The sequence below is a fragment of the Rhamphochromis longiceps genome, linkage group LG10 (assembly GCF_057381845.1).
Source record: "Rhamphochromis longiceps isolate RC_006_pf linkage group LG10, R_longiceps_female_GT1.1, whole genome shotgun sequence".
NCBI classification, from domain to species: Eukaryota; Metazoa; Chordata; class Actinopteri; order Cichliformes; family Cichlidae; genus Rhamphochromis; species Rhamphochromis longiceps.
This window is the reverse complement of record NC_140566.1, coordinates 7,061,031-7,088,127: the sequence shown is the minus strand read 5'-3', so window position 1 is coordinate 7,088,127 and position 27,097 is coordinate 7,061,031. Positions and strand designations below refer to the sequence as shown.

The following is a 27,097-nucleotide window of genomic DNA, read 5'->3' as shown; positions in this document are numbered from 1 at the left end:
CTGGTAGAATTTAATTTTTCATTTATTGTTTCCTATGTTGTATCTGTTCAGATTTCTTTTTGAACAGGTACAACAGGAAGTGTGATCTACATATCCATCTACATCCATTTTCATATTATTTCCCTCTGTGTGTGTGTGTGTGTGTGTGTGTGTGTGTGTGTGTGTGTGTGTGTGTGTGTGTGTGTGTGTGTGTGTGTATTAGGGGTGGGCTATGAGGTGCCGTAAGGGACATTATTACTGAAACGCTCTCACACACACTACTGAAATTTTAGCTCTCACACACACTACTGAAACGCTCTCACACACACTACTGAAATTTTAGCTCTCACACACACTACTGAAATTTTAGCTCTCACACACACTACTGAAACGCTCTCACACACACTACTGAAACGCTCTCACACACACTACTGAAATTTTAGCTCTCACACACACTACTGAAATTTTAGCTCTCACACACACAACTGAAACGCTCTCACACACACTACTGAAACGCTCTCACACACACTACTGAAATTTTAGCTCTCACACACACAACTGAAACGCTCTCACACACACTACTGAAACGCTCTCACACACACTACTGAAACGCTCTCACACACACTACTGAAATTTTAGCTCTCACACACACAACTGAAACGCTCTCACACACACTACTGAAACGCTCTCACACACACTACTGAAACGCTCTCACACACACAACTGAAATTTTAGCTCTCACACACACTACTGAAATTTTAGCTCTCACACACACTACTGAAACGCTCTCACACACACAACTGAAATTTTAGCTCTCACACACACAACTGAAACGCTCTCACACACACAACTGAAACACTCTCACACACACAACTGAAACGCTCTCACACACACTACTGAAATTTTAGCTCTCACACACACTACTGAAACGCTCTCACACACACTACTGAAAAACCAAGGCATTTCAGTTGAACAGGAAGGCATTTCAGTTGAACAGGAAGGCATTTCAGTTAAACAGGAAGGTGTTTCAGTTGAACAGGAAGGCATTTCAGTTAAACAGGAAGGTGTTTCAGTTGAACAGGAAGGCGTTTCAGTTGAACAGGAAGGCGTTTCAGTTGAACAGGAAGGCATTTCAGTTAAACAGGAAGTTAATTCTTGACAAGGAAACTGAAGGAAAAAGTGTTAGATTTCAAACAAACCACTACACAGATGTCTACTCAGCAACCTGTTAGTTAGGGGTGGGTTTTTATAATCGATTTATTGATTAAAATCGATTCTGGCTTGGATAACGTGAAATCGATTCATTAAAATCCTGAATCAATTTTTTAATATAAATTTATTTTACCCGAAATGCCAGAATCTCTGGTGAAACCTCACAAAATTTCAACAACCACCAAACAGCTAAGACAGTAAATGCGAGCAGGTACACGGCTTCTGCACAAAGACGTAAACACACAGCGCGGACCCGCGGATCAGAATCAGTGAGATGTCGCCTTTCTCACCCGACAGCACGGACACGGTCGGGGCTGAAAGCCGACAGCTCGCTGACTCTGATCTGTCGGCATGTCCGCGCTTTGTTTTCACGCCGTTTTTGCGCCAATTCTAAAGCTGTTAGTTTGATCTCTCTCCAAACAATATTGACTGAACCAGCAGCAAAAGAAGATCCAAACTGCGCTTCACATAAACATCGTCATGAATTCCCTCACTGTTTTGCTTCCACCACGATAAAATCGCACGTCATGCACAGCCCTCTCTCTCTCTTTCTCTCTCTCTGTACTTCAAGAACAGTTTCCCGTCTAAAAATCTGTTTTCTGTATTATTCACTTGCTTGTTATGCACAAGTCTACTGTTGTTTACAGCGCAGTCGGCCGCTGTTTTTTTTTTTTTTTTCATTTTACATACTTCCGAAAAGAAAACCTAATTTCTGCCGTTCAATACTGAATAAATTTAAACTTTTTAAAATTATGCAAAATGCAAAACGTTAGCCGTGTCTCTAATAAAACCGCTGTAACGTCAGAGGTAACGTTCATATGTTGATTAATGGTTTTCTTTCGTTTTTGATGTACTGCAGAATATGTTTTATAAAATCCCAGGCCAGGAAAACCACCTTCATGTTTTTATGTGCTTTATCTTCAGCTACTTTGACACAAAGGCATCTGCTGTGATGCTCACACCTTTGATAAAGTCTTGCGTGTGTCAGCTTCCTTTTTTTAAATACAAAAATATGTAAATGTACTGATCTGAATTATAATATTTCTGACTGTCAAAATTCCCCATAATCAAATCGAATTGAATTGAATCGAATCGTGGAACAAATCGATTCTGGACCTTAGTGAGACAGCTGCATTACTTAACAATATATTAGCCTCAGCATAAGTCAAAATTTAGAATAGCGGGAGACGTGCATTATCCTGGTTATTTTTTTGGCATATGTGCTTTTTGTCTTTTTTTTTTAGCAAAGAAAAATATCTTAAAATCATCAATAAAACCAGGGAGAGAAGACTTAGCGTTCCTCCATTTAGCACAATGGATATGATATTTACTCAAAAGTATTGTTAAGATATTCATTGTGTGTACTCATGTTGTACAGTGTTTAACTGCATTATGGTTACTGTGGTTTAACAGAGACAGTATTTTAGTTGCCACCACAAGGAGGCACTGTTTCATTGTAAGAGCACGGATGCCCCTAAGATGCCCCTAAGATCACGCCCCTAAGAAAAAAAAAAAGTATACCACAACGAAAATGGCACCCATGAGAAAAGTTTTGCCGCATGTTGATGAGGAATAAAGTTCCCAAAAATATTAAGGACATTTTTGCCTCCGTCGTCATTTTCCTTCGAGTTGATCGCTGTCGATGCTGCAATACTCAACAAGTATGATGATGTTAATAATGTCTGAGACATCCAATGCTAGATGATCCATATAAAAAAAATTATGATGTAATTCAAACAGTGGCACATCATTAATATTTAGGGAAATCCAATTTTTTAAGTTGCACCAAATACATTGTGTGATAGGGCATAGGAAAAAAAAAAGATGTTCTAGGGTTTCATTTTCAACAGTACAAAAAGAACACTGATCCACCTCAAAGCCAAATCTCTTTTTTTAGAAATTCTGCCACAGTATTAGTTTTGTTTAAAGTGTGTTTCTTTAACTTTAGGTAGAATAGGCTATTTCATAAATTTTTAGTATGCTTTATCCAGTGTATATGAAATAACTAAATTAGAACCATGCCATGTAACCATTCTGTTGTAACTATGAAATATTTTGTCTTTGAAGAAACTACTAACAAATTTCTTATTGCATTTTTATCAAACAGCTGACATTGCCCTAGCAATAAATTTGGGAGCACTGATGAGAAATTATTGTATATCATAAAAATTTTAATCAAATGAAGCAGAGGCAGTGGGACCAGTTCACAAAATTTGTTATATTCTCTTTGAGAACAGTTTAGACAATATTTTTCTGAAAAGTCTGTGTAACTTAGAATGACACCGTTATCATCCAACAAATCTGTTATGAATATAATATTTTTGTTCAAACCAGTCACTCTTGAAAATTGATTTTTGATTAAGTGTTATTACCCTATTATTCCATAAGGTTGAATTATGGGGAGAAGTTGTGGGTAAATCTCATTTTCCCAAAAATGCAACGTCTGTTTTGGAAAGTTTGATATCTTTATGGGGATTTTATTTGCCGCAAAATCACATTTCAAAATAAAGTCTAATCCTGTATACTATTTTATTAAACAAGAATCATGGGATGTGGAGCTAAGTAGAGTCTGGCTGTGACAGACAAGATTTTAACCATTTAATTCTAAGGGTGCCAACCATAAATTCCAATTCTGGAGTTTTGATACCACCTTTATTGTATCCCTTCACAAGCTGAGATCATTCTATGTAATGGGTTTTATTCCTCCACAAAAATTCGAACACATTTCTATTTATGGTTTTCATGGTATTTATCGTTTTTTTATTTTTTATATTGTTTACGTGGCGCAAAAAAGGTTGGGGACTGCTGTACTAGCAGGTTGCTGAGTAGAAATCCTTGTAGTGTTTTGAAATATACCACTTTTTCCATCAGTTTCCTTGTCAGGAAACAACTTCCTGTTCAGCAGAAATGCCTCTGGTTTCAGTGGTGTGTGTGAGAGCGTTTCAGTAGTGTGTGTGAGAGCGTTTCAGTTGTGTGTGTGAGAGCGTTTCAGTAGTGTGCGTGAGAGCTAAAATTTCAGTGGTGTGTGTGAGAGCGTTTCAGTAGTGTGTGTGAGAGCGTTTCAGTAGTGTGTGTGAGAGCGTTTCAGTTGTGTGTGTGAGAGCGTTTCAGTTGTGTGTGTGAGAGCGTTTCAGTTGTGTGTGTGAGAGCGTTTCAGTTGTGTGTGTGAGAGTGTTTCAGTTGTGTGTGTGAGAGCTAAAATTTCAGTTGTGTGTGTGTGAGAGCGTTTCAGTTGTGTGTGTGTGTGAGAGCGTTTCAGTAGTGTGTGTGAGAGCGTTTCAGTAGTGTGTGTGAGAGCGTTTCAGTTGTGTGTGTGAGAGCTAAAATTTCAGTAGTGTGTGTGAGAGCGTTTCAGTAGTGTGTGTGAGAGCGTTTCAGTAGTGTGTGTGAGAGCTAAAATTTCAGTAGTGTGTGTGAGAGCGTTTCAGTTGTGTGTGTGTGAGAGCGTTTCAGTTGTGTGTGTGAGAGCGTTTCAGTAATAATGTCCCTTACGGCACCTCATAGTGGGCGATATAAACGATATACGATAGAAACTATATAAATTTGGCCAACGATAGAGATTTTGACTATATCGCTCTATCGCGATAGCGCATGTTGATGATGTCATCAAGCTGCGCCTGTTTTGGTCGAAAGCATCACAGCGGCTAAAACCATTATCATCTGCAAATTATGCCGGGCGACAGTCATAGCAAAGAGATGAAGCACTTTTGAAATATGGGGAAAGCCAAAAACTGCGCTTCCTACACTTCCGTAACATTGATTCATTAATGTTGATTTCTCTTGCAGCTGTTCTACTCCCATGTTGTTGCAGTATATTAATGACTAACCTTGTATTGTGGATGAATAATCTCAGTTGTTCTCCTGACTGAAGTTTGCCCCGTGTATAGCATCCTGCTATGCGATTGCATTTGTCCCTAACCACCAGAATCCCTCACGTTAACTTTTATCGAGTGAAAAAAAAGTTGGCGTTCATCCTCCAGCTTCACTGTGCTAATGTTATGCTAACATAGCTGTGTGGTTAGCAATCACGTAGCACAACATTATATACCAGGTAGTCCAACTTCAGTAACCCTGCAAATGTCACTGCTGTTTAGTTGTCTGTCAGTCAGAACATGGTATGAAATGTTTAGGTGTAAACTAGCGAGCTAACTTCCTGTTAACTTCTAACTCCATTAAATTTAATAAATTCTGTTTTCATGGATGCATGGATGTAAAACTTAATTGTTACACCCGATAAAGCAGCAATGCTGATGATTTTATTAAAGATTAAAGAATTTAGACCGTTTTTAACTCTTAGTGTTCGCTTGACTTTGGGACCTGAAGTGGACAGAATTTTGGACCCAGATTACTCCGAGAAGCTCCTCACTACGGCAGCCATAATGCTGTGACAATCCATCAAGCAGTGCAGCTTACCAAAGTTGTACTAAAACATTTTTTAACAGATTTCTGCACTCCCAAATTGGTTCGAGGTCAGTAAGCACAACCAGAATTCATACATAAGGCACAATCTCAATTTTTGAGAAAATTAAAGGATTTTAAGTGTGCTTTATAGTGTGGAAAATACGTTATACATAAGAAAAGGATATATCGTGATATATATCGTTACCGCACATTCTTCAAATTATATCGCGATATGAATTTTAGGCCCTATTGTGGGGCAACACACACACACACACACACACACACACACACACACACACACATACATACATATATATTTCCCCACTTGACCCTGTGGGCAGTCAATCCTTCAAGCTCGGGTCCTCTACCAGAGGCCTGGGAGCTTGAGGGTCCTGCACAGTATCTTAGCTGTTCCCAGGACTGCACTCTTCTGGACAGAGATCTCCGCTGTTGTTCCCAGGATCTGCTGGAGCCACTCGCCTAGCTTGGGAGTCACCGCACCTAGTGCTCCGATTACCACTGGGACCACCGTCACCTTCACCCTCCACATCCTCTCGAGCTCTTCTCTGAGCCCTTGGTATTTCTCTAGCTTCTCGTGTTCCTTCTTCCTGATGTTGCTGTCATTCGGAACCGCTACATCGATCACTATGGCCGTCTTCTCATGTTTGTCTACCACCACTATGTCCGGTTGGTTAGCCACCACCATTTTGTCCGTCTGTATCTGGAAGTCCCACAGAATCTTAGCTCGGTCATTCTCCATCACCCTTGGGGGCATCTCCCATTTTGACCTCGGGACTTCCAGGTTATACTCGGCACAGATGTTCCTGTACACTATGCCGGCCACTCGGTTATGGCATTCCATGTATGCCTTGCCTGCTAGCATCTTACACCCTGCTGTTATGTGCTGGATTGTCTCCGGGGCATCTTTACACAGCCTGCACCTGGGGTCTTGCCTGGTGTGATAGACCCCAGCCTCTATGGAGCTTGTAGTCAGAGCTTGTTCCTGTGCTGCCATGATTAGTGCTTCCGTGCTGTCTTTCAGTCCAGCTTTGTCCAGCCACTGGTAGGATTTCTGGATATCAGCCACCTTCTCTATTTGCTGGTGGTACATACCGTGCAGGGGCCTGTCCTTCCATGATGGTTCCTCGCCTTCCTCCACTTTCTTGGGTTTCTGCTGCCTGAGGTATTCACTGAGCACTCGGTCAATTGGGGCCATCTTCCCAATGTATTCGTGGATGTTCCTTGTCTCATCCTGGACTGTGGTGCTGACACTCACCAGTCCCCGGCCCCCTTCCTTCCGCTTAGCGTACAGCCTTAGGGTGCTGGACTTGGGGTGAAACCCTCCATGCATGGTAAGGAGCTTTCTTGTCTTGATGTCAGTAGCTTCTATCTCCTCCTTTGGCCAGCCTATTACCCCAGCAGGGTACCTGATCACGGGCAGGGCGTAGGTGTTGATAGCCCGAATCTTGTTCTTACCGTTCAGCTGACTCCTCAGGACTTGCCTGACCCTCTGCAGGTACTTGGTGGTTGCAGCTTTCCTAGCGGCCTCTTCATGGTTCCCATTCGCATGCGGGATCCCCAGGTACTTGTAACTGTCCTCCATGTATGTATGTATGTATGTATGTATGTATGTATATATATATATATATATATATATATATATATATATATATATATATATATATATATATATACATACATACATACATACATACATATATATTGCACCCCTATATATATATTAGGGGTGCAACGATACACAAAATTCACGGTTCGGTTCGATACTTTGGTGTCACGGTTCGATATTTTTTCGATACAAAAAAAATGTTCATGCCTTTTTAATTTGTCATTTATTAAAATTATAAATATATATTTTAACTCAAAAGTACAGTTTTTAAATTTAAGCCTAACCCTTGTGCGTGTTTTTTATTTTGACAGCGAATGCGCACCTGCGGACCACTTATGTGCAGCCCTGGTTATTTAGCTCGTCATATTGCAGCCACAGAAATTCTTTTGTCCATGAAACCATAAAGCTGCACTTTCTTTTTGCCTTATAGTCTGATTTGTCATAACTTCTCCGTTTTGTGGTAAGCTTTTCTTTGGCTGTCACTTCTTCACCCTGACCTGTCTTATTTGGCTCAGAAGAAATGAAATATATATCCTCCTGCTTTTACACACGCACTCACATAAGCTCAGCGATTCTCTGCGCGATCAACCTCTCACATGTTTAAGCTTGCTGCGGGAGATTTCACTTGTCATGTTTGCATAGGGGCAGCACGGTGGCACAGTGGTTAGCACTGTTGCCTCACAGCAAGAAGGTCCTGAGTTCAATTCCACCATCAGGCCGGGGTCTTTCTGTGTGGAGTTTGCATGTTCTCCCCGTGTTTGCGTGGGTTCTCTCCGGGTACTCCGGCTTCCTCCCACCGTCCAAAGACATGCAGCTTGTGGGGATAGGTTAATTGGATAATCCAAATTGCCACTAGGTGTGAATGTGTGAGTGAATGTGAGTGTGAATGGTTGTCTGTCCCTGTGTGTTGGCCCTGCGACAGACTGGCGACCTGTCCAGGGTGTACCCCGCCCTTCGCCCTATGGCAGCTGGGATGGGCTCCGGCACCCCCCGCGACCCTGAAAAGGATAAGCGGAAGCGAATGGATGGATGGATGGATGTTTGCATAGTAAGCTAACGATTAATAAGACGATGTCAGAGGAATTGGTGCACAAATTTTCATCACTCACAGATCAGTGCTGTCGCTCTCTATACACAGTTCACGCGATTGCAAAGTGAAAGCAAAAAAACAAGCGCAAATTCAAACGCGATTTCAATATGTCACATATTGACAGTGGCTCACCGATGCCAATGACATAATTACCCAGCTACATTTCTGAAAGAATGCAAAAGCATTGACATATATTTTTCCTTCCTACAATAGCCCGACGGGCAGGGAAGAGATAGATTTTGGTAGCCCGACTGAAAAAAATCGCTAGCTCCAGGACGTCGGGCTAGCGATATTGCAAGCCCTGTATTTGATTGAGGAATCACTCATCTTTGGAAAAGAGAGTTTATTACAGAGAAATGTCTCTTTCCAAAATAAAAGCTATACTATCCGCTTCTTCTGGGCTATATTCTCAGCAGCATAAGGAGAATCATGTGCTAACAGCTGTCTAAATGACTCGGCTAAAGTTAGTAGCATGCTTGTTGTTTTGGTCTTTGCACTAGGATGATGTCTGCGTAAATGTGCAGTCATATTCGTTGTGTTCCCACTAGTGATTTCAGGTTAATCTCGTTGAAATGACCTTAACGCCACAACACTGCAAATCTCCGTTAACGAGCTACCGCCGATCGCCCCGTGCATGGGGCTAGACGGCCAACACGTTAACGAGCTAACTGCTCTAACACACTAGCTCCCACCCATGTAATTGAGCATTGCACGGCACATCCAACATACTGTTTTACTTTAGTCCATGACTCGCTTACCTTCAGGGTCATACGTCACATGAAAACCAAAATAATTCCAAACACCAGATCTGAATGGGGGAGGTCCATGTTGCAAGGAGAGCTTAACTTCTGTCTTGCTAGCTTGCCCTGAACTCTTCCTTCTGACGATGCTGTCTGTGTTGAGCGCTCAGTGGATCTGCGCTCGACAGTGCAGCCTAGGCGGAGTAGTCGAACGCAGATTCACTGAGCGCTCAACACAGACAGCATCGTCAGAAGGAAAGTTGATAAAATAAATTACAAATGTTGTATTGTTCGATACATATGCGTACCGAACCGAAAGCACTGTATCGAACGGTTCAATATCGATACGAATATCGTTGCACCCCTAATATGTATATATATATATATATATATAAGTATGGAAAACTAGGATCATATATAAACTAGGATCATATATATGGAAAACTCATATATATATTTAGTATGGAAAACTAGGATCATATATAAACTAGGATCATATATATGGAAAACTCATATATATATTTGGTGGTCTCAGGATCTCATCTCTGCTTTTCGCAGATGATGTGGTCCTGTTGGCTTCATCAGGAACAGTTGGCAGCAGAGTCTGAAGCAGTGGGAATAAGAATCAGCACCTCCAAATCTGAGGCCATGGTCCTCAGCCGGAAAAGGGTGGAGTGCCCATTTCGGGTAAGGGACGAGACCCTGCCCCAAGTGGACAAGTTTAAGTATCTCAGGGTCTTGTTCAGTACCCGGAATGGGAATAGTGAGCTGAGCGTAAAAGCGAAGCTCCCAATTCAGTGGTTCCCAATTGCGGTTTATTTCACACCTCAGACATTTAGTAAACAATTAAGCAAATACAAGTAAACTGCAATAAATTACAGGTAGTAATAAAATACCCTACTAACTCTTTTACGCTACGTCTACACCTACAGGGTATTTTTGAAAACACAGCTGTTTCTATGCGTTTGGGCCTTTCGTCCACACGTAAACGGCGTTTCGACTCACCAAACACGGAGATTTTTTTTCAAAACTCCTTTTTTGCGTTTACGTGTGGACGAGGAATACAGAAAGTGGTCATGTAACATCAAAGGTATGTGCCTTTTTTCACGTCACGCTGTGCGCCACGTTATTGTTTACATGAGATGAATTGCAAATAGAGATAAAATACTGTTACTGTTAATCTTACTATCTTCAGTTTTTACACGCTTACATATACACACACAGTTACTGTCCCTCCATTTAGAAAGGCAGAGGCGTCACAGTGTAATTATTTTACGTGTAGTTGTTTTTTTCCTGTGTAATAATATTCAACATTGCTATGAATACATTATTCAAAAAATGCCTCTCTGTGCAAAATGGGTTCAAAAACATAAACAACTGTGGGATACTGTTTGTTCGTGATTTGGATGGGGGAATTAATCGTGGCATGATCAGCCTGATATTTGTATCCCACTGTAACTTTACTGTATAAAGAGCAAAATTTCAGGAGTAGTTATTCATTATAAGAAGTGTTTGTGAACTAAAAATCAAGAATGTGGGATTCTGTTTGTCCGTGATTTGGAGAGCCCAGCGCTGCTCCCGACGCAGGGAAAACCAATTCTGCAAGGGAGACCTACATTGGCACTTGTCCAGGTGAAGCCAAAGGGAAGATATGCTTCACCATATTTTCTAGTCTTTGGCTTGGAAGGAAGTTGGTTTGGAAACACATTTGGCGATGCTTCATATCCTGCTTTGCATTTGTGTGGAAGCCCCGTCAAAAACCTGTCCATTACGCTAGCAGTGTCCAAACGTTCGGCCATTCGGGAGGGGCTCAGAGTAGAGCCACTGCTCCTCCGCATCAAAAGGAGCCAGTTGAGGTGGTTCGAGCATCTGACAAGGGAGAATCCGTGTCAGATGGGCGCCCCCTGGGTGAGGTTTTCCGGGCATGTCTCACCGGGAGGAGGCCCCGGGGCAGACCCAGGACACACTGGAGAGATTATATCTCTTGGCTGGCCTGGGAACGCCTTGGTGTTCTCAGGCTTGGTGCAACTGTAAAAAGTTGATAATCAGCATTTATCAGTGCATTTGTTCACTGTTTATTGAAACAGTTAAGTTAGTAAACATTTTACTAATATCTACAAAAGTACTTACCAGAAACTGCTCTTGAATATTGTTTTTGGTAGTCTCTTTATGAACACTATTAGGATTTTTATATAAAGAAATATGTAAACTTAGCAAACTAAAATGAAAAGAATTTAAAGAAAATTGTACAAATATTTGATCAGTGACAACAGACAACAGATAGACAAGACCCTTTACATTTACACAAAATAATAGCAAAAACCTGAACCATTTGATTAAAAACAACAAATGAGACAGCCTGTCACATATTCCTCTCCTTTCCACTACACAGACTCAAGCTTACTCAGAGAACTTGTGATATTATCTAGATGAACTATTGCAGTCTGAACCCACAGTGAGTTGACTTCACAACTGTGCTTCACTGAGTGGCTATCTGGCAGCAACATAAGCACATTTTATATTTACTGACATTTTATAAAATGAAGTTTATTCAGCTGGCTAAGAAACACATTTTCCTTTTTCTTGGAAATGATGTGTGCTCTTTGTGATGATTTTCTTTTTTTATCGTAAAAGTTATGCGACTGAGGTCTATATCTTTCAGAACTTGTCTTTGATTGATTTCTTTAGCACTTTAGCAATCCAGTGACAGTTGTTAGTATTTCCGCTGCTTCCCAGCAAACAATAAATGGTGATAATTAATTTGTCAAAACTTATTTCCTGAATTATAAATACATAATGGTTTAAAAGAATGCCTATGTTGCTGCCATGGGGCAACTCGATTTAATGCAGTAACCTGAACTGTCCATCAAAGTGATTGACACATTAGGAGTTCACATTAGGAGCCTCGCTTTCTTTGGGCTTTGCCTCCAAGCAGTCAAAAGTCAGTTGATTAGAGCAAGCAGTATTTCTCTCAAAGAGCAAACCACAAGAGCGTGAAACTATAGCAGCACATGCACATGGCTGCTGAATTCTACCTGCACAGGCTGTTGAATTTATGCACGTTTTGCAATGAATACCTCGTCCATGAAATGGACACAGAAGACAACACAGCATCCGTACTGCTACCATCAGCATTTTACTGCAGATGTCATGACATCTTAGTTTTCTTAACAAAAAGAGGCGACTTTCCCCATTTTGTATAGTTAGACACCAGTCTAAGTTGTTATCTAGGTGTAAACCTAATATTTTGTTACTACCTCTACATCCACCCCATTAACATGCTGGGGAGGGGGCCTGAAACTTGGTAAATCTACTATTATTTACATTTCATTTGTCTTTAGAGATGTTCAGTATGAGGTAGTTTTTGTGACTGAATGTTGAATTAAGAAGAACAATTATTTGAGGGCTTTTATTTTGAAATTAAAAATCAGACCGATATGATACTGACTGAATACCACTATGAGCATGTACAGTGGCTTGCAAAAGTATTCTGTTCCCTTGAACTCTTCCACATTTTGTCACATTACAGCCACAAACATGAATCAATTTTATTGGAATTCCACGTGAAAGACCAATACAAAGTGGTGTACACGTGAGAAGTGGAACGATCATACATGATTCCAAACATTTTTTTACAAATAAATAACTGCAAAGTGGGGTGTGCGTAATTATTCAGCCCCCTGAATACCACCTTTTGCTGCAATTACAGCTGCCAGTCTTTTAGGGTATGTCTCTACCAGCTTTGCACATCTAGAGACTGAAATCCTTGCCCATTCTTCTTTGTAAAACAGCTCCAGCTCAGACAGATTAGATGGACAGCGTTTGTGAACGGCAGTTTTCAGATCTTGCCACAGATTCTCGATTGGATTTAGATCTGGACTTTGACTGGGCCATTCTAACACATGGATATGTTTTGTTTTAAACCATTCCATTGTTGCCCTGGCTTTATGTTTAGGGTCGTTGTCCTGCTGGAAGGTGAACCTCCGCCCCAGTCTCAAGTCTTTTGCAAACTCCAAGAGGTTTTCTTCCGAGATTGCCCTGTATTTGGCTCCATCCATCTTCCCATCAACTCTGACCAGCTTCCCTGTCCCTGCTGAAGAGAAGCACCCCCAGAGCATGATGCTGCCACCACCATATTTGACAGTGGGGATGGTGTGTTCAGAGTAGAGATGGCACGATACCACTTTTTTATGTCCGATACCGATACCGATATCATAAATTTGGATATCTGCCGATACCGATATGAATCCGATATAATGTTTTTTAATCAACAAAACTGTTTTTTTTAAATATCTTGCTGCATTTTGTATAAGTTCATACTCAAGTTTAAAACAACAACTACACTAAAGCTATTCTGTTATACCTGTATGCAAAAAAAAAAAATTTCATAGTTCAGCAATACTGATCAATCTAATAAACTTAAACCTACACCATCCTCCCTATTCTGGTATTTTAAAGAGTACTTAGCGTAAATATTAAGCAACCTAACTAATAGGGTTCCAACTCCCAGCAACAACAAAAATAAATAAATAAAAAATAGGGAACCACCCCTCACACTCCACCTCATGATGCTTAATCAACGTAATCAACCTTAATTTGATGCAGTGTGAAAAAAAAAAAATGCACAGAAATCAATTATTTTTCAAGAAATATTAAATAGATTCAACATCTTTCTTCAACAAAATTGCAGACTGCACAGATGGTACCTTCCCAAAGGAAAAAGTACTATAGCTTACTAGGGTATATATATTAGACTTAATAGTCACTATATACAGTAATTGACTTCTATTCATTTTACATCAAATTAAAACTTTGGGTGTAAGATTCGGATAATTATTTATTAAAAGCTAGACATTTTAAATGAGAATAAGAAAGAAAAGTATGTCTTTGTGCCCCCTTTTCCCTGTTAATGCCCTATCGGCCCCCCTGGCTAAACTTTGCTAGATCCGCCCCTGCACAGTTACCAGCCGTCAGCTACGTAGAAAAAGATCCTCGAGTAGAAAGTAATAATAAATAAATTCTAACAACAGCTGATCAAGCTTAAACGTGCTGCTGTTGTTCAGCCGATGGTTTCCTCTTTCTGGTGCAAAGTGGGCCAAAAACAAACCAGAGAGACGGACTCGCGACAGAAAAGCCGATCAGCTGATCATTAAGCAGTTTCATGATTGAAGTAGCAGCCAGAAGAGGCAGTCGCTCCATATATCGTTTGGTAAGCTTAACGCAGGAATGCTTTACAAACATTCAGAGATGGACTTACAAACTTGCTTTACTTCTCTCGGGGATAACTTTGTCGGAGATGAAATGCCAGGTTGCTAGCGAAGCTCCACATGCTATCCAGACCACCGACAGGTCCCGCATGCCACAGCCGCTCTATCACGTGATGCATACTGCTCCGACGTGCTAACGTTCTGAGGTGAGTTACGGCGTGTTGCAAGTTTTGTGAGGTGCTTTCGTGATATTTAATGGATCGGATTACATTTTTTATTTTTCTCCGATATCCGATCCAGTAATTTAGGTCAGTATCGGACCGATGCCGATACGTAATATCGGATCGGTCCATCTCTAGTTCAGAGTGATGTGCAGCGTTTTGCATTTTGGCCAAAAAGTTCCATTTTGGTCTCATCTGACCAGAGCACCTTCTTCCACATGTTTGCTGTGTCCCCCACATGGCTTGTGGCAAACTGCAAACAGGACTTCTTATGGTTTTCTGTTAACAATGGCTTTCTTCTTGCCACTCTTCCATAAAGGCCAACTTTGTGCAGTGCACAACTAATAGTTGTCCTATGGACAGATTCACCCACCTGGGCTGTAGATCTCTGCAGCTCATCCAGAGTCACCATGGGCCTTTTGGCTGCATTTCTGATCAGCGGCCTGTGAGTTTAGGTGGACGGCCTTGTCTTGGTACAGTTGTGCCATACTCCTTCCATTTCTGAATGATCGCTTGAACAGTGCTCCGTGGGATGGGATGGCTTGGGAAATCTTTTTGTAGCCTAACCCTGCTTTAAATTTCTCAATAACTTTACCCCTGACCTGTCTGGTGTGTTCTTTGGACTTCATGGTGTTGTTGCTCCCAATATTCTCTTAGACAACCTCTGAGGCCGTCACAGAGCAGCTGTATTTGTACTGACATTAGATTACACACAGGTGCACTCTATTTAGTCATTAGCACTCATCAGGCAATGTCTATGGGCAACTGACTGCCCTCAGACCAAAGGGGGCTGAATAATTACACACACCCCACTTTGCAGTTATTTATTTGTAAAAAAAATGTTTGGAATCATGTATGATTTTCGTTCCACTTCTCACGTGTACACCACGTTGTGTTGGTCTTTCACGTGGAATTCCAATAAAATTGATTCATGTTTGTGGCTGTAATGTGACAAAATGTGGAAAAGTTCAAGGGGGCCGAATACTTTTGTAAGCCACTGTATACTGTTAAAGTGATATTATTATGTAGAAGCTCCATTTCCTTTTAGTAACATTCAAAACTGACCTGACTTGATGGCAGAAATCCTCAAGATGTTTCACAATGCACTATATCTGAACAACCACTAAAACAAAAAGAGCAAAATAGTTTGGGAAATACAAAGAAGACTGTTTTTGTAACATATAATAATTAGTTATTTACAGTTAAACTTATATTTGAGTTTTTTATATGGAAACCTTTAGAGTTCAATAATATTTCTAATCTTTTATGTTAAGAAACATTAATACTTTCAGTTTATATTTGCTAAAAACATAAAAACAAAACTACACCGACAAACATGTATCTTCTTTTAGCTTTTCTCCTGTTACTATAATGATCATGGCATATATACATATACCTCTTTATACCATCTCACCTCCTTAATGGGTGTGCCAATCATTGCCATACATACAGCATTAATTAACATCTATATGGTTTTTTTTTTATGGTAAATGGGCTGGTTTTTACACGCTGCTTTTCTACTTTACTTGAGCACTGAAAGCACTTTAAACAACATGTCACATTCACACAAACACATTTTTTTCTTTGCCTAAGTGCTTTCTGTCTAGCATTCAAACACATTCACTCTCAGATGGATACATTGGAGAGCAATTTGGGGTTCCGTCTCTTACTCAAGGATACTTTGGCATGCAGGCTGGGGCAGTCAGGGATTGAACCACCAACCTTCCAACCAGCTGTATTGTAAATGCTATTTCTTCTGATTTTCATATTCATCATCCATCTGCAAACACAATGTTATGTCCTCAGTTTGCATTTGTTACATGTGTCACTTTAAATGTACTTTGCCAGTACATAACATAACAGTCACCAAAATTTGTATCTGCAACAGAATTTGATCCAGTCACCACTAAATACGAAATGAAGAACTTGCAAAAGCATCACTGGCCTATATACACAAATAATTGTTTTAAAGACAGGTTGGGCATTATGATTCCATGACAATTATAGAAGACCTTAATACATTTAAATGCATGATAGCATGCAGTAAATAAAATGACTACATCACTGATGGGTAATTTTGGTACTGTCATTTTAAGGGGCTGTATCTTTAAATGTTAGACTTCATTGATAGGCATGAGGAATTGATAATATTTGAGAGGGAAAAACTGCTGTTGGTGGTATTTGAGTGAACTTTTGCCAGTCTTTGTCTTTGATTTAAGCTTTTCTGTTCCAAATAGATGTGTTTAGCATCTGAAGCTGGAAAAATGGACACAGTTGCATCTCAGCCAGAAGACAGCTCCTCCACAGACCCTCTCCAACAAACTGCTATCAAGCCAGAGGTCAAGGAGGAGAGAGCAGACACTGACCTCTCCCCTGCCTCTCCTCACAAAGCAGCACTCTTACCTTCGCTCTACTCTCTCACGTCTACCTCCACTAATGCCATTCTCCCACAATTCAGCAGCCAAAATGCACTTGTCAAAAAAAAAGGTAAGAAAAGAGACGTGGCAAAGTCAAATGACAATGATGAGAGCCGGTGTTCATCAAAGAAAGTTATAAAGAAGGCTAACCCTTCAGAAAGCCTGGACAGTGTATTCAGTACAATCGAGTCAGTGGCTAAAGGGGTCTGTTTGGACACAGAGGAAAAGTCCAAGAAGAAGGATGACAATTGTCTTAGTGGTGGGTTGCCCAAAAAGAAGAGTAAGCCGAAAATCAAGAGCTTTGTCAAAGATGAAGAGGAGATGGATGACAGCAGTGGGCAGAGTGGACAGCACAGGTCCCCTGAGGTAGAAATGAAAGAAAAGTTGTCTGATATTGGCTCCAGGACAGAAGCAACAAACGTGGAAAGCACTGATTTCCAAGGACAGACAATAGAACCCCATAAGTCCTCTTGCAATCATTCACTTGTTAATCTTGAAGAGCACGACAAAGGAAAGGAAAGGTCAAGCGATGCAACTTGTGAGTCTAACACTGAAAATCGTGGGTCCAGGAAATCAGAGCGAACCTGTAAAGGCGCCTTATATAAAACTCTGGTCTCTGAGGGAATGCTGACTTCACTGAGAGCCAATATTGACCGAGGTATCTATTTTGATTCAAGAACGATGTGACTGATACATGTAAGGGGCAGAATTTAATTCGTGTTTTGCAAATATCTGCAGGTAAAAGAGGTATTTTCCGTACGTCTGATCATGACGCTAACTGGAGTGATGACAGCTGGACAGTTTCACAGATAGGACCTAATTGTCCCAAGAAGCTCAAGAAGTCCAAGTCCAAAGACGAGTCTTCTCAGGGGTGAGTTGGCTTTTCTTACAGTCATTCTGAGGAATAGGAGTAAGTAACTAATCCTTCATTTTTAATCCAAGTATCATTCTCACTCTTGTGGCCCGTAGTAACTTGAAAATATAATTATATATAGATATATTTGTAATATTGGTCCCAGAAAAAAAGAGAGGTCAATTGAATCAAAGTTTGAAATAAACTTTTTGGGGGGGCGGGGGGTGTAATAATTTTGCCTGTATTTATACATCATATTAGCACTATTCCACTTTTGTGTGTATGTGTTTAGATTTCCTTTGGTGAATAATTAAAAGGTTTTAGAATATATATGTAATACTGACAAAGCTGTAATAGAATTCCTGTCTGGAATGCTTTTAGAGCAGCGGTCCCCAACCTTTTTTGCGCCACGGACTGGTTTATGCCCGACAATATTTTCACGGACCGGCCTTTAAATAAATACAACAAAATAAAACTAGTACCGGTACCGAAAAAAAGAAGATTTATTCATAACACACGTGAAAAGACCCAGGAAAACCGAGTTAATGATAAAAACTATAACAAAATAACGCTGAAAACTGATAAAAACCCTGAAAACCATACATTTCACACCTGAGCCTCTACTCTCGCGGCCCGGTACCAAACGACTCACGGACTGGTACCAGTCCGAGGCCCGGGGGTTGGGGACCGCTGTTTTAGAGTGGTAATACATAAATGATATTTTTAGCTAATAGATTACCAGTGTTGGGTAAGTTACTTTAAAATAGTAACTTAGTTACATTACTAGTTACTTCTCTCAAAAGTAACTCAGTTACTTCAAGTTACTCGTTACTTTCAAAGTAACTAGTTACTAGGGAAAGTAACTTTGGTTTTACTCAGAATTCTCTTGTTAATGTGTTGCTTCCATAACTTTGCCAGTCTTCTAGCTTGCTTACTTGCCACAAGTGCACTGTGCCACCTACCAATAGAAAGGAAAAGATAATGTGCATATTTCCACGAGAGAAATCCCACGCCTGGACCGTCATTGACTACTGCCATGATTCTAGCCTACGTCACAGTGTCATGTGCGCCTTTTACATCCAACACAAAAACTGCAGTCGTGGTGCTTTCGTTTGTACTCAGAACTCAGAAATTCTGCCTTCTGAATAGGAAGATGTAGGTAACACCAGACTGCAGATGAGCTGCATACAGGGCTGGACTGGGACAGAAAATTGGCCCGGGCATTTTGACTAGAGACCGGCCCATCATTATAGGAAAAATCATAAAGCCTTTGAATGAAAATAAACACTGTTGTGACAGTGATGTACACTGTTTTGATGGTATATATGCATCAATCTATCAATCGTTTGTTGTAAGATTCAGATAATTATTTTTTAAAAGCTAGACATTTTAAATGAGAATAAGAAAGAAAAGTATTTCTTTGTGCCCCCCTCTCCCTGTTAATGCCCTACATGCCCCCCTGGCAACACTTTGCTAGACCCGCCCCTGCACAGTTACCAGCTGTCAGCTACCTAAAAAAGGATCCTGGGGTTATTTGTCTCTCAGAAACAGTTCATAACTTCCCTTCAACTCATTCATGTCACCTAAAAGGTAAACCTGTTTCTCCATCACCTGTTCAGCTCTGATGATCCAGTAAGGACATCTCCTGGTTTCATCTTCATGTTTCCCTCTCACCAGATAACCAAACCATATCATGACCAGCAGCTTTTTTGCAGCTGTGGCTCCAGCAACCATCAGCTGATACTAGAAATTAATATTAAATAAATTCTAACAACAGCTGATCAAACGTGCTGCTGTTGTTTACCGCGACATCCGCTGGTTTCCTCTTTCTGGCGCAAAGTGAGCGATAAACAAACAAGAGAGCCGATCAGCTGATCATTGATCAGTTTTCATGATTGAAGTAGAAACGGGAGAGGGAGGGGGAGAGGATGAGAGAAGAAGAGGCAGCTGTGCAGCAAAGACACAGAATAACTCCAGCTTTGTGCCTTTTTCATTGTAGCTGAATTACGGGACAAACTGTTCCTTTTCACCTCAATAAGAAACGCGTAATATTTTCTCTGAATACCAGACGGGACGGTTGGCAACTCTAATAACTTATGAACAAAATAAAGTTCAACATCATTAACTTCATAGCACCCACCCAGCTGTATAGAAACTCCGTCATGCTAGCTAGCACGCAGTACGGAAAAAGTCAGAATAACGAAAATAAACTCCACCTAAACTTGGTTCATATCTGACCCAGAGAGACTGCAGGTCATAACTTCTTACCTGAAGTTCAGTTCACACTTGGACCGGCGGCTTCCTCGGGTCTCTTTTCCTTCTGCGTCCCTTTTCCTTCATCCATCTGCTGGCCTCCACCACTTGCTAATGTTACTGAATCTGTTGGAAGCTCCGCGATAGCCACCACACGAAGTAACGAGTAACGACCCTATCTAAATCCCAGTAACGACTAACGCGTTCCTGATTTTAGCATAATAACTAGTTACCGTGCTCGTTACCACAATAATAACGTAGTGACTGTAACGCGTTACTTAATAACGCGTTAGTCCCAACACTGTAGATTACACATATATAATAGTCAAGTATGTCGAGTATGCCATAATGAACCACTAAAATGGAAACCACACTCAACAGTTCATTGCACCTAAATTTTGTTGTGCAAGTAGTTGTAATGCCCATTCTTTCCCTGTGTCCAGTTTATTGTTCTGTGCTGGTGTTTGAAGAATTTACAAGATCACTGACATTTGGCTTTTTTTTTTTTTTTAAAGCTTGTTAAGCTACCCTTTGTGAATCTCTGAAATTTACTTGTCAGCCTAGGTAAACTGGAGGAGGAGTTTGAGAAGAAGTTTAACAGCCTGCCACAGTATAGCCCGATGACCTTTGATAAAAAGGGCACTGCTGTTGCAAAAAAAAAGAAGTCCGACAGCACCACCATCCAAAGAGATGAGTCTAAGACCGGAAAAGGTAGGAACAAAGTTTGAGGTCCAGTCTACACTAGAATAAATAATGTGATATAACATATGAGTGACAAATTAAAGAAACACTCAAACCCTCAGCCCCTGAAGATTTGGAGGATTTTGTTTGGGGGGTTTGTGTTCCCTTTGACTGAAGATTGAATGGTTACTGGATGTGGTCTCTTGAGGATCACGATATCCCAGTGTATAGGACACAACAGTTCACAACATTTCATTGGGTGATTAGATGAGGATTATTTGAATGACATTCTATGGCCTTCACAGTCATTGGACCGTACCCTAACTGAAGATTTCGCCCAGTTGTTAGACAGCAATTTCCACTGCCGGCATCAAAACATCTAACTATAAATATATTTTCGATCAATGTTTTAGACACCTATGGACATTAAGGCACTAAAGCTTGATGTTGAGTTTTTTTTATTAATTTGTCACCCATTTCTACACCCTCACTTATCATCCATAATCCACTCTATACCTGTTTATACAGTCCTATTCAGGTACTAAGGACCAGTTCTCATTATGTATAAAAAAATAGAAACAAACCAAAGAAACCTTTGGACTCCATAACATTGAATTTCCATGATCTTCCTTTCTTTACCTATCTGTTTTTTTGTTGTTTGTTTGTTTTTTTTGTTTGTTTGTTTGTTTGTTTTTGCTATATCAGGGCCATCTCAGAAAAAGACTACATTCCACAAGATTGTTAGGACGAGATTGCACAAACAAAAAAAGGAGAAACCAGGTGCAGTGGAAAAAGGTGAAATAGATTGTTGATTTTTGCACTTTATATAGCAGGTCCATGAACCATTTTCAAATTAAAACTGAAACACAGGGGATGAAAATGTTCAAAAGTTACCTGTTTTTGTGATTTCTAAGTTATTAAACAAAACTGTAACTATAGGACACAGGGGATATCTATGAAATACTCTGCAGAGAATTATTTGTAAACAGTATGCTTTTGTTTGGTCACAATGAATGATAAAATTGTAATCGTTAAGTCATTGTTAAGAGGACTCAAATGTCTGTGCCGGTGATTTTCAGGTTTTTTTTATGTCTGTGCAATGGTCAAATGACTGAAACCATTGTGGTGATTGTGCTCCACAGCAGTGGGACAGACTGATTCCACACTGGATATAGGTTCGGAAGTCAAATTATGTGCTCCCGTTCCCATAATGTGCCCAGATGTCCAGGGCACTGCTACCATGGAGATACTAGTTGGTAGCCAGAAACGAAAGGCAAGGAAGACTAAGATTACACACTTGGTGCGCACGGCACATGGCAGTGTGTCTCCAAGTGAGGGTGAGTAACGTCAATATCCATTTTGTTTTTGCAGTTTAGCTCAATGTATCAATATACATGAAAAAAATGTCATTTTGGAAGTGGCAGGTCCAACTTGATAGTCCAGAATTTGTCTTATGCTGATATTATATTTTAATTTATTTAATTAGTAAGATACTCAGTCCACCCAGGCTGATATATTAAGGAAACTGGAACTAAAAGCTTATTAGCTTGTAGCAGCCTGTACCTACATTGTCTGATAATTCTTGTATACAGTATCTTGGCACTAAACTGTAAATTGAAAATGGCAGCAATGTATTTCTCAAAATCTCCGCAACTCTGAAAGTGTCCGTGTGGTCAACAACTGACACACATCATGCCGCTATCGTGTGACCCAATCAGAGATAGTCAGGGGCGGGACCTCTAAAATTGGCCATGGTCCTGTAGTTGTCCCGTAGTCCTTTGTGTGTACATTTGAAAGTGCAGGTGGAAGAGGGAGGTGAGTAGCTTGAATAAAGCGATATCAATTCATTAAATCCTGAATCAACTTTTAAATATAAATATATTTTGCCAGAAACGCCAGAATCTCAGATTAAAGCTCTCAAAACTATTTCAACAACCACCAAACAGCAAATGAGAGCAGGTACACGGATTCTGCACAAAGACGTAAACACAGAGCACCGACCCGACGCATCAGAATCAGCTTTCTCTTTCTTGGCTTTCTCACCCGACGGCACCTACACGGACACGTCTCTCTCCAACCAAAATTCACTGAACCAGCAGCAAAATAAGATCTAAACTACGCTTCACATTTGATAAATATTGTCATTACTTTCCTCTTACTTTTGCTGTTTTGCTTCCACCACGATAAAATCACACTTCGTGCACAGCTCTCTCTCTCTCTCTCTCTCTGTACTTCAAGAACAGTTTTCCCATCTCAAATCTTTGTTTTTTGGCGTTATTTATTCGCTTATTACCCACCAGTCTACCGTTGTTTACAGCACTAATGGCTGCTGTCTTTTTTTTTTTTTGGACTTGAATGTCCTCAGACAAGAAAGCCTAATTTCTGCTGTTCAATACTGTAGAAATTTATACTTTTTAAAATTATGCAGAATATTTTTAAGGTTATATGCTATAAAAAGCCAGGCCAGGAAAATCTCCTTCATGTTTTTCCGTGTTTTATTCTCAGTTACTTTGACACAAAGGCATCTGCTGTGATGTTCACACCTCTGATAAAGTCTCACATGTATCAGTACTGATAAATGATCAGAATTATAAACAGCCTTTTTGTGTTGTTCTTGTTAGTAAATGGTAAATCGACCAATTCTTTTTTTCCAAAGGTTGATTCTGTTCATCTGGATGTAGCGTTTTCAGATTCTGAAGATTTACTTAACTGGCTGATTGAGAATGCATTAAGATATAGCGCTTTTCTACTCAGTCTGAGCACTCAACTTGTGCAGTCACCCAAACTCTTTTTCTAAGCTGTTTCTACATGCTTCCTGTGTAACAATCACACAGTCTTTTTGTGGCAGAGCTGAAATGCAGTGGAAATAGAATATTTAGTCATATGTTTAGTTTTATGGTAAAGAGGGACCACTGCATTTATGCAAACTGGCATAATAAAAACTGAATCCACAGACTTTGTGAAAACTAATAATTTTATTCTTAAATTTACCACTTTATTAGATAAACCTGCTTAACTTCTTGTTAATGCAAATATTTCAACAGCCAATCAAATGGCAGCAGTTTAAGCATGCAGAGATGGTTGAAGTTCAAACCTAACATCAGAATGAGGAAGAAAGCTAGTCTGAGTAATACTCAACTATTTCAGAAACAGATCTACTGGGATTTTCCTGCACAACAGTTTCCAGATTTTCAATAAAATCCAGTTTGTCTAGGCAAAAATGCCTTGTTTGTGCCAGAGGTCAGAGGGGAATGGCAGGTGAGTGTCTAAAATGTATCCAGGAGTTTGTATCTCACGTATGGTATCGGCCACAATTTCATTGTACATGTACAAAAGGAATAAAGGGCTATTTTATTCTGTTCTACTCTGCTTAAAGCATTCTTCAGATAAAAGAATTAGCGAAAATATTCACGCACTCGTACTCTGACGGATGCATCAGGGGGAACTCGAGGTTCTCGCCCAAGGATACTCTTACACACAAACATAAGGAGCTGGGATTCAATCTACCGAAATTCCAGTCGGTAGATGACCCTTTCTGCCACCTGAGTCACAGCATCCCCAAACATAAGTGTTTGAATATAGCTCCTTCCTTCTTAGTACACCCTTTGCTGTGATGTGTGATGCTACATGTGCTGTAGATAGTGAAAGAACTGAGTGAGAGCACATTTGACCAAATTCATTTCTACGTACCACATAAATCAGCTAATATTTACTTATATGATCCAACCATTTCTACTTTTTGGTGGCACGATACACTCTGGCATCTCATGTCATGACGGTTTTTGGTAAAATTATTTTGAAACTTAATATGTGAGCAGAAACTATTAATGACATGTTCTGAAAAATATTCAGTTATGTTCCTGAGAATTGTACATATGTGCTTTGTTACTACAGAAGACAAAACAAGGGACCTGAACCAGGACCAGGATAAGAAGCCATTACCACAACAGAATTTATGCAATGAAATGGGGTGCTATAGTCACAGAGGAGAGGAGGCAGAAAGAAGCACCATATCACAAGAGCTGCCTGCCTTGTTCAGCTTGGCTGCCCTCGCTGAGGTTGCAGCCATGGAAAATATTCACAGGTAGAGACCGGTTACCGTATGCATGGACTTGGCTTGTGATTGTTATTCTTTTGCTAACACTTAAGGATTGTAATATACCAGAGATTAGTTAGGTTTTATTTATTGGGTCATTTTAATTAAGGTAGGCAAATTTTTTTTTTTTTGGGGGGGGGGAGTATTCCTCACTCAAATGTTATAAATTTGACCATTTAAAAAAATAGAGTGCACTGCTAGCACCCTTACATGCTGCTGTCTAGAATTTAGATATCTCATATGAACCATTCAGTTCAGTTCAGCTTTATTTATACGACGCATCCATATGACTCATTGCAACCCAGTATTTTTATTTTCATTTCTACTCTCTGATTCAGCTTTATATCAAATGACTCTTTATTTGTGTTATTCAGCACTGCAATAACAAAGCTTGGAGAGTTATAGCATTTTTAATACTCTTTCTTTTTATTGTATATTGTGTTATTTTGGTTTTATGACTGATTTGTCTTCTGTCAAGAATGAAGACATGAAAAAAGGAAAGAAAAAAATGCTATTCATATGTCATATAGTCTTTTAGACTATGGTGGAAACGCAGAGAACTTGAAAGAATTTCCAAGAACTTTGCATTAAAAGACAATGGGCCTAGTGCTTGAAAGCAAAATCTTTAAACTAGTTTAAAAAATGAAGCATACTCTTCAGTCTCTCTTACTGTCTTGTTTCAGAGGTCAGAGAGGCTTGGCTGAGAGTCAGAATAACGAACTTTCCCAGACTCCAGTTCTCATCTCCTGCGCTGATCAGTGAAACTCTTCTGCTGTTCTGAGAAGCCACAACACGAAGGTTTGCATTGGATCTCAACTTTCCTCTGTGGTAGCCCCACACTGAATGAAGACTTGATCGAGAAGCTTTGGACATATTCCACCTTCCGCTTTGTGGTAAATTTCCTCGAAGGAGAAGGAGACCTTCTCCTCCTCCTCCTCTTCTTCCTCCACCTCCTCGTTATCTCAGTGTTTCCCCTTAAACCTTCTTTTGGTTTGGGGGAAAGATGCCTTTCTTAAGTCCATACATCCCCATCCCCACTCCCAGATATGCTAATAGGGCCTTTGAAAGTATCAAGCTATCAACCAGTGCATGGCTTCTCTTATAGAGATGGATGTCATGGGTTTATTGTACATGTTTATCAAACAGAGGCCATTTTAAAGTTAAGGCATTTTAGATGGAAAGAAAAAAGAAACTGCATTTGTTTTAGAGACAAATCAGCTTTCTCTCATCTTTTATACCTCACACATACACCTGCTGAAGAGTTCCCTCCACCTCTGTTACAATACCTCTGCATTTAAATAGCTCTTAATCCCTTTTAGCTTCAACCCAAAATGGCTTAAACCAGGGTAACCAACCACGATTGGTAGACCATTACTAACTTAGTCTTACGGTGTACTCAAACACTGAAGAAATCTTGGTTGAGGTTTGGATATGTGTTAAAATTGTGATGCTTTACTACAAAAGTGTGGTAACCGCAAATAAATGTGTTATAGCCTGAATATGAAAAGTAGACCTGTGCATCACTTGCATGTAAACAAGGAGCCCTGTCTAATTTCTAGCAGTAGAATCACAGTGTGGCTGTGAGGCTTGTGGGGGAAAAAACACATTTTTGTGATGGGGAGATTGAGGAAAAGTGCTTAAACTATAGTCTTAACCCTCCCACCTACACCCTCTTTGCCACCAGAAAGCCCTCAAGCAGCTTCTTGCTCAGTGTCCCAAAGTCAGTGCAAACATTTCTGAAAAGTGAATGCAGTTTTTGTCAATACTTGATCTTATTGCAGTTTGCGTAGCAGTTAGAAAGGTTAATTTATGTGTACGTCTTACTTCATGAAAGAGGTGTTTTGCTTGTTTATACCATAAAAATAGACTAATCTTAAGTTTAAATTGCTCATGTAACGGGGTAATAAAATGCATCATCTCCACCAGAGGCAGTGTTCTTACTTAAGTCAGTAGTATCTTTAACACCCTCAGGACCTGGCTAAAACCAGCCACAATTTCAACATAGATGAGAGGAGTCTCAGTGGAATATATGTATGTATATATATATATGTATGTGTGTGTACATATATGTATGTATATATATATATGTATGTGTGTATGTGTATATATATATATATATATATATATATATACATACACACATACATATATATATATATATACATACATATATGTACACACACATACATATATATATATATATATATATATATATATACACACACATATATATATATATATATATATATATATATATATATATATATATATATATATATATATATATATATATATATATATATATATATATATATATATA

General features: G+C 39.8%; 1 protein-coding gene across 6 annotated transcripts in view; it reads left to right on the top strand.

Annotated features, from left to right (window-relative positions):
• Positions 1–26,845, top strand: part of bbx (BBX high mobility group box domain containing) — a 46,406-nt gene extending 19,561 nt beyond the window's left edge. For 5 of the 6 annotated variants that reach the window (XM_085419997.1, XM_085420001.1, XM_085419999.1 and 2 more), the window contains 7 exons: positions 16,715–17,552; positions 17,633–17,765; positions 20,560–20,711; positions 21,387–21,476; positions 21,824–22,018; positions 24,576–24,765; positions 25,461–26,845. In XM_085419997.1, the coding sequence (XP_085276123.1) occupies positions 16,715–17,552; positions 17,633–17,765; positions 20,560–20,711; positions 21,387–21,476; positions 21,824–22,018; positions 24,576–24,765; positions 25,461–25,539 (1,677 nt within the window). In that variant the 3' untranslated portion in view covers positions 25,540–26,845. The remainder of the gene's footprint in view (positions 1–16,714; positions 17,553–17,632; positions 17,766–20,559; positions 20,712–21,386; positions 21,477–21,823; positions 22,019–24,575; positions 24,766–25,460) is intronic. The other variant, XM_085420000.1, reaches the window with a different exon arrangement.
• The last annotated feature ends 252 nt before the right edge of the window (positions 26,846–27,097 follow it).